This window comes from Zingiber officinale, chromosome 5B (assembly GCF_018446385.1).
Source record: "Zingiber officinale cultivar Zhangliang chromosome 5B, Zo_v1.1, whole genome shotgun sequence".
Lineage (NCBI taxonomy): Eukaryota > Viridiplantae > Streptophyta > Magnoliopsida > Zingiberales > Zingiberaceae > Zingiber > Zingiber officinale.
Window position 1 is genome coordinate 118490553 of NC_055995.1, and position 18228 is coordinate 118508780.

An 18228-nucleotide genomic window follows, 5' to 3' on the forward strand; every position below is an offset into this window, starting at 1 on the left:
ATAAAAAAGAACTAGAGAGATAAAAGAACTAGAGAGATAAGAAAATAAAAGATAATTACTTCTTTATTATTAATTAATAATTATCAAAGATTAATTTACTTATTTATACATATTGTCAAAATAATATATAAAAAATACACTACAACAAAAACGGTAAACGACAACGGATATTATCCGTTGTCGTAGGGTGAAAAAACCGTTGTAACTGAGGGTGTTGTAGAATGTATGGCCCTACGACAACGGTTTTGAATCCGTTGTCTTTGTAGACATTTGACAACGGTTTTTATCCGTTGTTTTATATATGCTCAAAATTTGGCTACGAAGGATACGACAACGTTTTAAAACCGTTGTGGTAGATAATTTCAACAACAAAAATAAACCGTTGTGGTAGACTTTTTTTACAACAGATATAAACGGTTATGGTAGATAATATTTGACACATTTTGTTTTTTTTTACAATAGTTTTAATATATTTTACAACGGATAAAACCGTTGTCTTTTATCACTTTTTACAAAAAAAAAATTCGTTGTGGTTTACCTTGTTTTTACAACATTTTTAACTGTTGTCTTTAATGTTCATTAATACCAAGCAACCAATCTTATTTTACTATAAGCAAACCACCAATACAAAACTAAATATTTACTACATTAAATCCAAAATAAACATCCATATATAATTCATCTTGTAGCCACATATACAAAAATATACAAAATGAGTTGTTACTCATCAAAATACACATGTTTTTCATTACTGTTCTCCATATACATTAAATCACATGTTTTCCATTTGCTGTTCTCCATATGGCTTTTAATTTACAAATTAGCAAGGCAAGCTACATCCTAACAAAGCTCACTTCTTGCATCAAAAAAACTCAAGCCTCACGTATTGCCCGACCTGCAAGAGAATAATTTAACAAAATTTATCAAATTCCAGAATTCCAAAAGGAGAATGTAATTAACCAATCTGTAGTGCATAGAAGGCAAAAACAAACCAAATGAAGGAAACAAAAAGAGGTGTTTATTAGAGAATAACAGTACATGGAATCTACTAGGAGCAGTGATACCTAGCTTAGCATAGTTTACTAAATAATTAGCACTACATGCAGCTAACATTATTTAAGTGAACTATGATCCAAGATCAATAGAATCCATGCAAAGTGCATTACATCCATTAACATCTTGAAACAAAATATTCATGTAATTTTCTGTGCCATTTTCCAGACTGCATTACCTTTGAGAATTTGGTATGCACAATATACTTTTCCATTTTGCAAGTAACAAGTTGCTAGGAGCTGCAAATTGATCTGCAATAAACAGACCCATGACAAAAGCCGCATAAGTGAAAGTAAAAAACATGGGTTCAAAATCTTCCAATTAAAACTTGAACAAAAAGAATTGGATCATCATGATGAGTTATGGTAGGGTGAATTGTTTGTAGAGCTAAAACAATTCCACAAATTCCTCAAAATAGAAATCACATACGCACAGCTTTAATTATTACATAGGACACTTAAAAGAACCAAAGTGTCAATCAAATAAGCGTAGATTAAGAGCTATAACATTCACTACATTCTAGCTGGAAAAATAGATTTTTCATTCCATTTCATCAATACAAAAAGAAAATCTAACAAATTTAGCTGCAATGCACATGCAATTCACGGGTAATTTGCACTGCTCATCCAAGCAAAAGTATATAGAGCAAACTATTAAGAAATCAAACTGCAGTATATAGATGTTTTGTATATCAATATACTATGGATCATACACAAAATGTCTTTACAAGCTCTTCATTTCATTATTCTCAAGCAATCACTAACAGGCACATAGATTAAATGAGTGATGCGAAAACTTACCACATGTACTGGAAGTGTTTGTGGATCCACAAATCTGAACTTATCAACCTTGTTTTCTTTTTTCATCTTTTTGAAGAGAAACCTTCCATTCAAGCAAAAAAATGTTAGTATGTTAATACAAATAAAATGAAAAAAATGAGTGATGCGAAAACTTACCACATGTAAGCAACCAGACAATTAGCAGATATTGACTCCAACTCATAAAAAGGTGTGATATCTTCAATGTTCACTAGCAGTTCGTACTCATGGTCAAAGAAATCATGATAAAAAATAATTGATATAGTTTTTTCAGGGCTGTCCAAAACACGCATAGAGTAACAGTACAATAAATGTAATGACCGTGGCACATTTGATGGCAAGACAGGATTACTTCTTTTTGCAATACTTTTCTTCCTTTGAGGCTTCTACAAATTGCAAATATAAAAATGTTAGTGGAAAGTTCTATCACTTATGTTCAGCATCTTTCTGAACAACCCTTTAATTGGGTTTCAATTACCATCAATGTTCTTGTTCACGCATGTAACCTCAATGTACAGATTACATGGGTGTGCTAGATCTTATATATCTTGTATTACTAAATTTTATCCAACAAATACGTACAACCTTCAATCAAAATCTAAGAAGGTTTGGTTGGAAAAATCCAGCTAAACAACTATGCCAAGCAAATGAGAAAAAAAACCAGAAAACATACACTGACCAAATCAGAAGCTGAAAATTTGTGGTTGCTGAAACAAGTCCTCAAAAATTCCCAATGAAGAATTAAATTTGTACTCACAGTGTGGTGGCCGAATGAGTCAGAAATTTACCTCATTTTTCATCACTACCCAACGTGTAGGCCAAGCAACATGCGTCCCTATAGCAAAAATCCTAGAACAATCACGACCAACATCAAGGTTGAGCTGCATCATCAAGCGCCACAAGACCTCGCCTTTACTGAGTGGCTTGTTTACCTTGCTGATCACATCATTGATCATTTCTTTCATGATTCTCGTGTTCTTCTTGAATTCGTCAGAAGATGCCAGACCTGCAGATAATCATTTTTGTCAGGATAATCATGGGATATGAAGGCTAGATCTAATTGCTGCTCTAATTAAGATTGAATATAAAGTACCCAATAACATCTCCTGAAGCTCTAACTCGGATTTCGGACTCCAATCAGCACCCGGCGAATCCATCAACTCGTATGGGGTTTCAAGATTGTACGTAATCTCTAATTGTAATGGGAGAAGTCAGGACCTTCCTGTTGCTGCTGTTCTTCTAATTTCCTGGATTCAGAGGCATAAAAATAGCAACTGTAACAGTGATTTAATATGAACAAGCAGCATAGATAGCCATAAGATTCGAAAAGAACTGGTAAGAAGAGTATCATACCTTCGCTTTCGGTGTCAAAGATTGTATATTAACTTCTCCATTAAAGAAATCTGATTAAAGATTGACAAAATGTGAAAAAGAAAACATGAAAATTGTAAAAGAGAACAGAGGATGAAATGGTGCTAACAAAGGTTACATGGTCTGGCAACAATCCGACATTCTTCATGAGGATGAAATGGTGGAAGGCCCCTTCAGGGTCCCCATTTTGTGCTCTTCCTGCAATCACAGTATGGCAAGAGACCACATTGAGGAAAGGCAATCCTCTCAGAACCCTTTCTCCTTCTCTAAGACGACCACTTCTCATGTACATGTGAGCTAGAGAGCTCCCAACACACATGTCCTGCTCAAACCCATTGATAACCACGAAGGCATGGATTTGGCGACCAGAACCTGCATCCTTCAATCCAGCGCAGCATCACAAGGTGCTTCCCAAACCAAACTCATCGGGACGCAGGCCCTCCCTCCTCGACCTCAGGAAGCACTCGAGTCCCTCCTCGTCGAGCTCGAAGTGAGCCAGCCCGGCAATCATGGCGTTCCAGGTGGCGAGGTTCCTCTCTGGCATTTCATCCAACAGCTTGTGGGCAGCGTTGATGTCCCCGTTGTGGATGAGGCCGCCGATGAGGATGTTGAAGGACATCACGTTTCGACATGCCATTGCGTCAAACACGGCGCGGGCGGCGGGGACCCGGCCAAGTTTGAGGTACATGTGGAAAAGGTGGTTTCCAGTGAAGCGGTGGAAAGAGGCAGCGCCGACGATGGCTATGATTGTGTGGAGCTGACGGCCTAGACGGAGGGAGTGCGGCGAAGGGAGTAGGCAGCAGGCGTTCAGGAGGTGAGAGAAGAGGTTGGGGTCGGACCATAGCTGGGGTCAGATTGGCCATCTTTTGAAGCACGATGAGAGGAAAACGATGGAGGCTGGGAGAGGGGGAGATGGTCGTGGCTGTGGGAATGGGAATGCGACAAAAAATGCGCAGGCGGAAGGGATTTGAGAGATATCGAGAAGTTTCTATTACAAAAAGACGATTGGAGCTATGGATAGTGTTGAGGTCGTGGAGGAAGAAGGGAGGGAGGGAGCGGAGGCCGGAGTCGCCTCCCACCAGTTCGTTGATTCCATCGCGACTAAGGGTGTCAATTCGGGTGGGTCGGGTCGGGTTGGGTCGGGTTAAATTTTTTTTTTTTTTTTTATAACCCAACCCGAACCCGACCCGAACCCGAATTCAACCCGAAACTCCTAAACCCGAACCCGAACCCGCCCAACCCGAACCCAACCCGTGTAACCCGAAAATTCGATTCAAAATGACTTTTTGGAGTTATTTTCCCTATAATTCTTCACTTTTATCTCAATATTTCATCATTATCATACTAACTTGATATTAATATACATAAAACATCTTAATTTTCAAAATAAAATTTGATTTAACCCTAAAAAAACCCCACTAAACCCTATATTTGGGTCAACCTGGGTCAACCCGGGTCAACCCGAACCCGACCCGACCCAACCCGAAAAACAGCGAGGGAAAGGAAAAAATCGAAGGGGGGAAATGACCAAATTCAAAGGAAATGACTAAAAACGCGGATAAAGACAACGGTTTATAAAACCGTTGTAAAAAGTGTTGTCGTTTTAAAAAAAAACGCTCAATGACAACATTTTTGCCAAAACCGTTGTCTTTTATATTTAATAGGGAGTTCAAAGACAACGGTTTTGGCAAAAACCGTTGTCTTTGAGCAAATATGCAACGCTTTCTCTTAAAACCGTTGTCGTAGGGGTGTTGTTGTTTACAGTTTTTGTTGTAGTGATATAATAATAAATATAGAAATATATTATTATAAATATGATAATAATAACTATAGAAATAATGAAAAATATTATTTGGATTACAATCCAAACATGGTAAATCATCAATAATTAAAATCAATCTCTGAATCTCCTAAATTGCTATCTTTGTTGTCATTACCCCTGACAAATTCAATGGAAGATACTTGAACGTTGAGTTTGGTTGTTAACCAATCATATCTTCTAGAGCAAAATCTACCAGTAGATCAATGAAACGACATATTTATTGAACTTTGCCTTTGATGAAAAGAAGACGGCAACTAAAAGGAGACAAGGAGTTGTTGTTTGACGGTTGGAATCTGATCTATCTCTAAAATAAAAACAACATAGAAAGAAGGCTGCATTTTGGTGATTGCATATGCTAGAGCATAGGAAGAAAATTTGCTATTGTGTGCTGAACAATGAAAAAAGCTTGCTATTTGGCCGTTTAAAAAAGAAATAATAGTTATGCAGAAATGACAGTAATAATTAACCTGCTATTGTAAAAGAGGAGATAGAAGGAGAAGAAAGAGAGAGGAAGATAAAGAGGGATGAAATTTGATATCCTTGAAATTAAGAAAGACAATAATATTGCTCTTACTACAAGAAAAACAAGAAGAGAAAGAGAAAAGAGGAGGAATTGAAGCTCACTAAAAAAAAAAGATAGGAAGGAGAAGAAAAGAGGATAGTAAGAGTAAGAGAGAGGAGTTTTAGAGTAACTTGTTGGTTTGGGGAAAGAAAGAGTAAAAGGAAGACATTTGTGAGTAGAAGATTCTTATCGAAACTTGAAAGAAGAAGAAGGGGAATATTAACAAGGAAAGATAAGAAAAATAATTTCGGACTATTTTTGAGAAGGAAATAACAAGAGAAGGGAAATAAAAAAAATAGTTGCTAAAAGCCGAAACAACAAGGGAAGGGAAAGAGAGGAGAAAGAAGCTTCTAAAAAAGCATAAGACACTATAGAAGAGGCCGGAAAGAAAGTCTGAGAGAAGGCGATGCCGACGAAGGAGGTGTCATAAAGTGAACTTGAACCTACGAAGAAGAAAGCGGTGGAGTTTGGTGAATTTTTAAGGAAGGAGGGTGACTCCTAGACTTTTGTAACAAGGAGTTGCTGTCGTGGGTGCTAAAAGAGATATAACAGAATTATCCAAATTGACCGGATCAAATTACCAAATCAAATCATATTAGTATTTGGATTATTCTAATAATTCTGTTATAATTATTCTCAGAATTATTCTTAGAATAATTCTGTTATTTATTAATTAGTTATTTGACCAAGTACTTTTTGAACATTATATATTGTATTATCCTTAGGGCAAATATCAATGAACAACAGATTTTATTATTCTCATCTTATTTCTTCCTCTCTCCCTATTCTTCTTCTTACATGGTATCAGAGCCATATCTCTCTCTCTCTCTCTCTCTCTCTCTCTCTTTATCTTCCCTCAATTTCTTGAGGCGGAGATCGTATAAACGGTGAATTTTAAATTTTTCCCTCAAGCCTCTTATTTTCTCCTACGTGTTTTAATTTTCTTATTCTTCTCTATTTTTCAAAACAAACGAAAAATACTTATTTTCTTCCGCTGCCAACCCCTTTGCTTCTCTTTCCTCTTCCTTAATCTCTATTTTTTTTTCCACTACCATCGGACAAGTTATTTTTTACTTTAGATGTCAAATACTCGACGACATCAAAGAGGCCAAAAGCAAAGTCCAGACCAATGTCAAATTTGTCACATCGTTGGTCATACTGGAAATATATGCCCTAAAAGACTTGATTGGTCTAGGGTAAAATGTCAAATTTGTCTTGGAATTGGACATTTTGGTATTCAATGTCCTAGTCCATTTGATTCAAATTTCATTGGTGGTCCTACAGCCTCAAGACAACCATCTATTTCACAAGTATATCCTAAAGTTCTTTCGTTTGTGCCTACTTGTGGTAAAAACCCAGAGTTCTCATCTACTGATTGGTATATTGACACTGGAGCAACTCATCATGTCACATCAGATTATAATATCCTTACAGACGTAATGTCATATTATGGCTCAGATACGGTGCAAGTAGGCGATGATTCAGGTTTGCAAATTGCTAATCTTGGAAACACATATGTTCATTTATCTAATCGAACTTTTCACATGCGCAATGTCTTTTATGTTCCATCTATCACTAAAAATTTACTTTCTACACGCCAGTTTTGTCTTGATAACAATGTCATTTTTGAATTTCATCATAATCATTATCTTATAAAGGATAGAGGAACAAATGCTATTATATTTTATGGGAGAATCAAAAATGGCCTCTATTGTCTTCAGAGTTCTTCAATCAAAGCTTTTGTTGGTGAACGCACAAATAAACCAGCTTGGCATGCTCGACTTGGTCATCCTTCCCTTCGTATTGTTCAGTCAATCATCAATAGGTATGGTTTACCTACTTCTATTACCTCCTCTCCATCTTATTCATGTAGGGCCTGCATGGAATCTAAAAGTCATAAGCTACCTTTCTCTTTATCTGATCATGTTTCTAATTTTCCACTTGAAATAATCCATTCTGATGTTTGGGGCCCTGCACCTATTTTGTCTAATCAAGGTTTCCAATATTATGTTACATTCATTGATCATTTTAGTAAATATACTTGGATTTATCCTACGAGAAGGAAATCTGATTTATTTGATATATTTTGTAATTTTCAAATTCAAGTTGAACGATCTTTTAATCGTAAAATACTCTCTTTTCATTCTGATTGGGGTGGCGAATATCAAGCTCTCCATCGTCATTTTGTCTCTTGTGGAATTGTTCATCGAGTTTCTTGTCCTCACACTCCAGAACAAAATGGCTCTGCTGAGAGAAAACATAGACATATAATTGAAACTGCCTTAGCTCTTCTACATCATGCATCAGTTCCGCACAAATTTTGGGATGAAGCTGTTAGCACTGCAGTATATCTCATAAATCGACTTCCTACACCATTGCTCAATCATAAATATCCTTTTGAAAAACTTTATAATCAAACCCCTAATTACACTTTCCTTCGAATTTTTGGTTGCGCATGTTATCCATGGTTACGCCCTTATTCTAAACACAAACTTGACTCTCGTTCACTACAATGTGTTTTTCTTGGTTATAGCAATTTGCACCATGGTTATCGTTGCTTGCATATACCAACAGGACGAATTTATATCTCACGACATGTTACTTTTGATGAGTCTCTATTCCCTTTTTCGGTAGCTTCTTCAATCTCTCCTCTAGATACAAGTGACACCTTCTTAATGCCACCTAATATTATCAGAAGTGATGGCATTCTAGGTCCTGCTCCGGAGCTCTCTAATAACTCTCCTATACCATCAGAATCACCTCCGGTTGCTGCTCCAATCTTAGAAGTCTCGCCGATCGAAGATAATATGCTCTCTGGTTCCTCGGATAATGCAAGTCCGTCATCTACATCACCATGTCAGCCTACTTCCTCGTCGTCATCAACAAGTGATTCAGATGATAATGCTCCTCGTCGCATGCTTCCCATTAGTGATATTTATGAGCGTTGCCCACAAAATGCAACTCGATATCCCCTTCCATGAGCTCTAGTGGTTTCTTCCAAATCTATTGAACCAACCTGTTTTACACAAGCAAACAAGGATCCAAACTGGCGTAGTGCAATGGCTACAGAATTTGATACACTTCTTCGCAATGGAACATAGACTCTAGTTCCGCGCACTCCCTCAATGAATGTTGTGGGCTCTAAATGGGTATTCCGTCTTAAGCATCGAGCTGATGGTTCTCTTGAAAGATACAAAGCTCGACTTGTAGCTAAAGGATTTAGTCAACAGCCAGGTATTGACTTTAATGACACTTTCAGCCCAGTCATCAAAATTACATCTGTCAGACTATTATTATCAATAGCTGTTAGTTCTAATTGGCTTGTACGACAATTGGATGTTTCAAATGCATTTCTCCATGGTCATCTTGAGGAAACTATATTTATGGAGCAACCACCTGGTTTCATTCATCCACAATTTCCATCTCATGTTTGCCAACTCAAGAAATCCTTATATGGTCTTCGACAAGCTCCTCGTGCATGGTTTCATCGACTATCTAATTGGTTACAAGCTCAAGGATTTTCTGGATCAAAGACTGACTCTTCTCTATTTCATAAATATAATGATGAAAATATGATATTTTTTCTTATTTATGTGGATGACATTCTGATAACCGGCAATGATCACAAGGGTATCACAATGTTATTAAGTCTTCTCAATCAAGAATTTCCTACTAGAGATTTGGGTATTGCTCGTTTTTTTCTTAGTATTGAGCTTATTCCACATGAGGATGGCTATCTTCTCTCTCAGAGCAAATACATTACTGGACTTCTTCAAAAAGCCAAAATGGATGGAGCACGTCCGGTCTCTACGACAATTGCTATAAACAACTCTCCAACTTCATCCTCTCCTGCTCTATCTGATCCACAGATTTATCGAAGTATTGTTGGAGCCTTACAATATGTCACTATCACACGTCCTGATATTACTTTTGCGGTAAATCATGCTTGCCAATTCATGCATGCTCCAACCGAACAAAATTGGGATAATGTAAAAAAATACTTCGCTATCTCAAAGGCACTATTCTACATGGTCTTCTTTTATATCGCCAATCGTCTCGAGATTTACATGCATATAGTGATGCGGATTGGGCAAGTTCTCCTGAAGATAGACGCTCTACTAGTGGATATGCAATATTTCTTGGACGAAATCTTATCTCATGGAATTCGAAAAAGCAACCTACAGTATCTCGTTCAAGCACTGAGGCAGAATATAAAGCTATAGCAAATACAACGTCAGAAATTATTTGACTTCAATCACTTCTCTCTGAACTTCATCTTGCATCAAATATTGCACCAAAAATTTGGTGCGACAATATTGGAGCAACATATCTTACAGCAAATCCAATCTTTCATGCTCGTACAAAACATGTGGAAATTGATTTTCATTTTGTTCGTGAACGTGTGGCAACTCAGCAGTTATCTGTCTCTTATATTTCATCAAGATCAAATCGCTGACATCTTTACTAAGCCACTATCCAGACAACGTTTCAACAAGTTAGCAAGCAAACTCAACGTCAGAGATCTCCCGTTGAGTTTGTCGGGGGGTAAAAGAGATATAACAGAATTATCCAAATTGACCGGATCAAATTACCAAATCAAATCATATTAGTATTTGGATTATTCTAATAATTCTGTTATAATTATTCTCAGAATTATTCTTAGAATAATTCTGTTATTTATTAATTAGTTATTTGACCAAGTACTTTTTGAACATTATATATTGTATTATCCTTAGGGCAAATATCAATGAACAACAGATTTTATTATTTTCATGTTATTTCTTCCTCTCTCCCTATTCTTCTTCTTACAGGTGCTACACCCGGTGTCGCCCTCAGCTAGTTGCTAACTTGCATACGGATCTGCAATCTGTGGTGAAGAAAAGAATGCATAGAGAAGAGATTGCAACATGCATTATGATAAAAAGAAGCAATATAGAAAGAAAGAAAGAAAGAAAGTAAGTAAGTAAGAAGAGCTAGCCAACAGTATAAAGAAGAGAGAAATTGATGGGAAGAAAAATTAGGAGAAAGAGAAATTGGTTGCTACTGTCAAGCAGAGAAAAAAAGAGAAATTGATGGGAAGAAAACTAAAGATCATGGTTCTAATACTATGTTGAAATATATAATGCGAAAGTACATAGACATAAGAAATAACTAGAGAGATAAGGAAAGAAAAGACAATTATTTTTTTATTATTGATTGATAATTGTCATAGGTTAATTCACCTATTTATAAATATTGTGAAGATAATATATGAAAAATATAATGATAATTAAAGTAATAATAAATATAGAAATAATATAAATATGATTTAGATTACAATTCAAATATAATAAATCATCAATCTCCTAAATTATTATCTTTGTCGTCATTAGAAACTAACCAAACTAAATTTTTTAAAATCAAACTAATTAAATTTTTTTACCAGTTGTCGATCGATATTATTATTAAAATTAAATAAATTGAATCAATAAAAAAAATTAATTAATTCGATTAGTATCCATATTTAAAAAAAATAAAAATATTATGGTTTTTTAATAAAATTTTAATCAATTTAATAACAAGAATTTAAAAACTTTAATATTTTTTATTATTTAATAATATATAATCAATTTAACTATTTTTAGAATTGATAATCAAAACTGAATGATTTACTTATAATAATTAATTTTTTATAAAAAAAGTAAACTTTAGAATAGACTTAACTGAATTTTTGAATTACTTCAGTTGGATCGAACTAAAATTTTACCCTACCTTTAGGCAACATTACATTAACATTACCATGTTTCATGCTTTTACTTTTGGGATGGTAAATAAATTAACAAGTTTGGTGCTTCATTTGGTAAAAATTTATTTATGTTTGTTCAAAATAAATTTAAATAATTCATTAAACTTAATGAATAAATTTGAACCATGTTAAAATTCATTAATACTATTCATAAATAATATTTCTAAATTATATTCATCAATAAAATTCTTATTAACATATTAAATAAATAAATAAAATTTTAAAATAAATAAATAAATAAATTTATATTATCAAATTCGATGATCAACCAAACAAATAAATTTATATTATCAAACTCAATTATTAACCAAATAAATTTAAAATATAAAAGTTCAATCAAACAAATTTAAATTAAAAACCCAATAATATTTAAACGAATGAAACTCAAACTCATAAAAACAACAAATTCATTTCAATAACTTGAATTATTTTAAATTCAGCAAACTTTATTCAAACAAATTTAAATTAAAAGTTCAAGTTCATTAAAAAAAAAAAAAATCATTTCAATAACTTGAATTATTTTAAATTCGGCGCGACTTTATTCAATTCCTTTATCAAACAAACTTAGCTCAGCTCTTTTACAACCCTAACTAGGGATGGTGGGTTTTGTCAGAAACAACTATTCAGCTGGAGAGATTATGAATCTTGCCGCCAGTGGCAAGAGGTGAGACCTTGAGTTTTGAAACAGCAGCCAGTGGCCTGTGGCTTAGTTTCAACAGAGTAATGACAAACTTACAATTGCAATGTTTTATTAAATAGTCGATCTAGGGGCTTTCGATGGATCAAGCATAATAACAAATCTGTGTATACATTTTCACTACAAGCAGTGCCAAGAGAGATTGTTGCTCCTGCTGATACTACCACTGACAAGGAACATTGTAAGGAACAGGAAAACCGCTCGTAAAACCAACATAGCCACACAAGTACCCCTAGAAATGAGATCAAACATGAGAGGACTTGGTGCGCCCATTAGTTACTGCCGCCCTTCTGTTTGAGGGTGATTTTATCTCCCAGACTGAGGGCAATGCCTTGTGTCTTGCTTCGGATCCTGATGTAACCACTCAGCTTCCCGTCAGCCTGCTTCTCAAGGCTTATGTTGACCAAAGCATCCTCTCCAAAAACACTCTTTGCGTACAGGTTTGCGGCAAGGAACCCACACTCCCCGTCTAGAGCAGATCTGAAACAGAATAAATAATAATAATAATAAAAGATATGTTGCGTGTAGAGAATATCAGTAACAAATGGTTCGAGTTTGAGAACTTTACGGTGGTGTGAGGCACTTCATGTTGGTTGACTTGATAATGTGATTCAAAAACTCCTTTTCATCTTGTAATATTGTGTTCACTGCAACCTGTTGTAATTTACAATAATTTGTTCAAATGTGCCAACACAAGCAGAAAATAAAGAACTTGGCATGCACTATTAGACAGACCTGACCGACATATTCTGTGACCAAATTGTCAGATAATATAATCATGAAAAAAATACCTGATCAAATTTGAAGGTAATAAATAATTTTAGCCTCTTCTCATCAATAATAGAATTGAAAAACCTTGAGGCCTAAATTTCATTGAGTAAATCACTGAAAATTTCAGTATACAACATGCAACGAGCTATCAGCTATGTGATATAATTTGATGGTTGCAATTGTTCTCACAAAATGAGTAACAACAAATATGTCCCTACTCCCTAACAGTGAAATAAGATATAATCATTGAGAATATTAAATAAGAAAAAAAAATCTGTATCTTGAGAGTGTTAACAAATGCATTTAAAATTATAACAGTAAATAGATCGACTAGAAGAGACAAGTAACAATACCTTGTTTTCCCACTCAAATTCTGCCCACATATTCTTGAATGTCACATCAGCACAGGTAGCAGGAGATATGTAGTCCATGATATCAATGTGGATGTCATTGAGGACCACAACAGTTCGCTCGTGCACATTTGAAGTCTCGTATACAATATTGCCAAATATTACTCCTGTTTCCGTAGAAGAGACTTTTATATTAGCTCTGATTTGCTTGCTTGACTCTGGAGCTAGAGTATAATTTTGAGGCCGGTCTACAAGCTTGAGGTCCCCCATAGTTGCTAATTCCAAACACAGGTTCTGAAGGGTTTCCTTTGTTCGATTAATCACAGTGACATCAAGGACAATATCATAATGATGAACCGTCACATAAGCCTCAGCATAGACAGGATCACTAAAACCAGTGAGTTGAAGGATTCTGTTCAACTTATTTGCATCATCTCCATCTTTCATAAATTCTCCAGTTGCACGTTTTAAGTCATCTTGAACCTCGTCTTCTAACTCGAGCTGACTCATGCCCTGTAAACATCAATCAGTATAACAAAAGACAAACTGCTGCTTTAGGCATCTCATGGTTTTAGCAACAAGGTAGAAATTAGAACATAGTTTCAGCAAAAATGACTTCCAGTGTTCTTTTTTTGGGATAGAATAAATCTGAAATCTCCAGCAAAAAAGAAAATCCTCTAATACTTCAAGAGTTCAAGTAAAGAATCAGGAGATAAGTGACCAAAAGCAATTTACAAAGCAAGGTCACAGTTTCAACAATTTTAGCAAAGGATTTACCGAAAATGACTAATTTCTCAATTAAGATATGCCAAATGTTTGGCTGTGAATGATGATCACTGGACCAGAATTTTGTGGGTCCGCACGCTTGCTATATTTGAAAATTGTATAGCTAAAAGATTGTGCAGATAAACAGAAAAATGCCAACTGTTCTTATTTCTCAAATTAAGACAACTTTGACAAATATTAAGTTCTTCCAAGGAAACAAAGAAGAATTCATAAATGTAGGAAATGTTGAGATCAAAACTTTTCAAATAATAATATTTTCAATTAAGTGACAGGCATTTTAGGTCCAATTCAAGATGAAAGGCTCATTCAACATGCATCTACAATTCAATAAATTGGGAGTGACTTAAAGTTCATACTTTCTCATGTAACTGCAATGTCCAAAAATCACTTAATCAATGACCAAAACCGTTGAAACATAAACATAAACACAAACTCATACTTTCTCATGGAACACTAAGCCAATGTCAATTAATCAATCATGTACACTTGGACTGTCAGCATATACGAACATATATGCTAATAAAATAATAAAAGAAATTTCAAATTTTCACATGGTCAAAGATAACTAAATGAAACAACACTAATAAGAAGTTATGATCATAATCTTTGTTAACAACCTTTGCATGCCAACCTCCAATCAAAAGGTCATCCTAAATGCAGCAACCAACCAGACAAATGAAAAATTGAGTGTAATGCACATACTAAAGTGTACTTTGGATATTAGTAATAAATGAATGAAACTCAGGGATGTTCAAGTACACGGTTTAAGGAACTTATCAATCATACCAAGCCTGTGTAAACGTGTATATTGAAATTCTTATCGAGGTCAACCGGAGACATTGTTGTACGTAAAATTTAGTTAAAATAATTATCTAATAAATGAAAAATTATTATTTTTTCATTATTGATATTTTCAAAATAATTTTAAAATTATAGAATTTGCAAGATATGTATTATATAATGTATATTTTTGATGTATTTGAATTAAATATTAAAAAATCATAATTGAACTTTAGACAAACTACATCTCTAATAATTTCACAAGCTTTATTCATGAACACTAAAAGGTTCAGCTCACTAGTGTTGAAGGTTGTTTGTGTAGCTTGTTTTAATATATCGAACAGCATAAACAAGATGTCATCAAACCAAGTATCAAGCTTGTTCATAATCATCTTGTTCAGTAAAATGAAAAGAACTTCTATAATCTTGTCTGGTCATTGATTGTTTCTTAGGCTAATAGAAAAATTCCATAGAACTCAGTTTATTTGTAATAAATTATGGAAAAGTAACAAAGATAGATGAGGATACTAGGATAGATATGTGTATTAGTGAAAAAGGTAGCATAAGAACTACTATTACTATGAGTAAGTAGGTGTAAGCTCCATTAGATGATAAGAGAAAATAGATTAAGATAAGATAGACACATGCAAAGCTGACCAATTATTTCTATGACAAGCCAAGATGAATCAATTATACTTAAAAATGTTATGGGAAGAGGAGGATAATAATGATATGAATAAAAACTAGCAATACAATTAAAATTCATTTAAGAGATTTGACAAGTATGAGGAAAATGGCCTTGTATATAATTCAATGGAGGGATACGATTGATGTAGTTGGTTCCAAACAGTTGAGACTATTGCTACTTGATGATGGTAACGAGAAGCATGGTGATTCTTTTATTTTCTCATTTGTTTTCTTTGAATATTTGGATAAGAATAACAAGAGAAAAATTCAATTCACAAAAATGAAAATATAAACACTTCCTTGATTCATGGGCTTGGTTAAAGCTTAAAATTTTACAAGTTTATAAGAAATCTTGAATATGGAATGCAAACAAATGAAGAAATATATATGATCTTTTGTTGTCAATTGAGCAAGTTAATCAAGACGAATAAAGTTGAAGTGACTACCTTGCGACTCTTCAAATGATAGAAATCAATAAGATCATCAGGCTGGGCATAGGAAATTTGGGCCTTAGCTTTAATCTCCTCAATTTCTCGAAATTGCTTCTCTGCAAGCATTGCTGCAAAACTCTGGCGACATGACTGCAACCATATTTTTCTCACATCATCACCAGTGTTGCAGAGCAATCTTATGCACAACACAATCCTGTCATAAGAATCATTATCAATTGGGTGTGGAAGAAATGATGATTTTCCTAACTGCAACATAGAAGTCATGATTAGCAATGCATCGGTGCATGCTCTATTTGCTTCAGTCTTTGATGGTTGGACCTCCTCCAATCTCAAAACCAGCTTCGTCAAAGTAGAAGCAACAACTGCTCCTACAAAAAAGTCGCCAGACAGGATCAACGCCCTAAGATTTCCAGGAGAAGCCAAAGATCCAGGAAGAACTGTTGGAGCAGAGAAAGCAGTTTCAGAGGCAGCACTTTGTGTTGCATATGTGCCATCTGCAAGCACTACAGGCCGCTTAGAAGAGACAGTAACAGAAGAAACCTGCTGCAGTTTCTTTGAAGCATCAGCCGTCTCCCCTTCCTCAGTGGCAGTGTAGAAGGGAATGTCTCCAAGGCACTGCTTAATTGTCACAATTCCACTCTCCACCTCAGACAGTGAAAGACAGTACTCACCAATGATCCAAAGAGCACACGAGCAGACCCTTGCAGCACGAATCTGATAAAACGTGTCAAGCAACCTAGTGATTACTGAAACCCTGAGCTTAGGATTTGTCTCAATTATTTCTCTCACAAAGAGGACGACATCGATAGCAGAAGCCACATTAGAATCACCAAGGAAATCCATCAACAAATGAACGACTGTACTAGCAACCTGAGGGAACTTGATTGCGCACGAATGGATGGCCTGCACTAGCATCTGTCGGTACTCCCCATTCTTCTCGAGTTCAGTGCTCTGAGTCTTGACAACCTCTTTCTTGAGCGTGAGAACCACCTCGTCGATGTTCCTTGAGGTGATCAGCTCGAGAGCAATGTCCAAAGTCTTGCGCTTGATATCAAGATTTGGACTTGACAGTGCACGGAGCACATCCATAATCATCTCCACCATGATTTCCTTGTGTGACGTCTTGAGCTCGTTGAGACGCTCAAGCACAATGAGTTTCACATTGTTGTCACTCTGCGATTGGAGGAGCTGGCAGTAGGTATTGGCAGCAGCACGGATAGCTGTGGGGGCCGATGACAAGGATACAAGGGTGCAGGCACACTCGTAGACTACTGCTTCAGAGGGGCAACTGAGGAGGGAGATGATGATCTTAATGTACTTACCCTTCTCTCCTGAGTTAGAACGGCAGACCTTGCGGATGAGATCCAGAGCAGCCATCTGGAGGAGGTCACCCCAGTTGGCCACGTGGTCAGCTTGGGACAAGAGGTAAGCAACCGCTGGAAGCTGGGCACACGAGGCAAGCATAAGGAAAGCATTTCGTCGGGCAGAGAGGTCCTGCTCGGACGACAGGACCTTCTCGACCAGTACAGGTGCATCGGGGAGCAGTTGCTCCCCAGTCGGTAGGCGGTAGATGGCAGCGATGGCGAGGATGGCATGCCGGCGGATGAAGGGGTGGCGATGCTCGAGGTTGGTAAGGACAGAGGGGATGAGCGGCTCCAGGATCTCAGGCTCAGACAGGCGGCAGAGGAAACGGAGCGTGACGCCGCGGATGTATTCGTTCGGGTGCTGCAGATTGTTGCGGAGATTCTGACAGATGAGGATCATCTCCGGAAGCACGCGGCCACGGGCGTCCGTCTTGTCGATAATCTCCAAGTAGAGGAGCAACAGTTTCTGCACGGTGTGGTCCTCGGAGGGTAGGACATAGCGGACGATGGTGATGAATAGCTGGGGAAGGGATTCACCGTTGAGCAGTAGCATGATAGCCTTCTTGAGGGCGTCGATCTTGGCCTCCACGTCGTTGCCCTCGAGAGCCTCCTTGATCTCGTTCGCCATAGCCGGAGATCCCTTGTCGAAGTGGATCAGCATCGAACACGACTTCTCCATCTTCGCACTGAGACCTACTTCGACAGGTAATTCCCTCAAAAACCCTAGATCTGTGTTCGAACAAGGGGGTCGGAACGGAGGATAACGTAACCAGGCAGTAAAATAGCGAGATCCGGCGATCGTACGGCTTGTGCACGAAATTCCTCGTGGCCTCCGGTGGAGATCTGAATCGCCGGCGATGGAACGAAGCTCGAAGGGAGCGAGAAGCGAAGCGGAAGACGTGGGATTTGGATCTAACGATTGCCCCTACG

General features: G+C 36.5%; 2 protein-coding genes and 1 long non-coding RNA gene across 3 annotated transcripts; all 3 read right to left on the bottom strand.

Annotated features, from left to right (window-relative positions):
* Nucleotides 1-1236: 1236 nt before the first annotated feature.
* LOC121987778 lies at nucleotides 1237-2742 on the bottom strand. Its single transcript, XM_042541507.1, has 3 exons — nucleotides 2660-2742; nucleotides 2010-2257; nucleotides 1237-1935 (listed from the first exon to the last, which is right to left on the bottom strand). Exons 1-3 carry the CDS (start codon nucleotides 2669-2671, stop codon nucleotides 1788-1790), a joined length of 408 nt encoding a protein of 135 aa, XP_042397441.1. The 5' UTR covers nucleotides 2672-2742; the 3' UTR covers nucleotides 1237-1787.
* Nucleotides 2743-3002: 260 nt separating this feature from the next.
* LOC121987779 lies at nucleotides 3003-4332 on the bottom strand. The gene is made up of 3 exons (XR_006113724.1): nucleotides 3352-4332; nucleotides 3225-3274; nucleotides 3003-3145 (listed from the first exon to the last, which is right to left on the bottom strand). It is a non-coding gene; the product is annotated as an uncharacterized LOC121987779 (long non-coding RNA).
* A 7800-nt stretch (nucleotides 4333-12132) lies between these two features.
* LOC121985558 (coatomer subunit beta-1-like) lies at nucleotides 12133-18198 on the bottom strand. The gene is made up of 4 exons (XM_042539092.1): nucleotides 15929-18198; nucleotides 13233-13742; nucleotides 12677-12762; nucleotides 12133-12588 (listed from the first exon to the last, which is right to left on the bottom strand). Exons 1-4 carry the CDS (start codon nucleotides 17975-17977, stop codon nucleotides 12381-12383), a joined length of 2853 nt encoding a protein of 950 aa, XP_042395026.1. The 5' UTR covers nucleotides 17978-18198; the 3' UTR covers nucleotides 12133-12380.
* Between the last annotated feature and the right edge of the window lie 30 nt (nucleotides 18199-18228).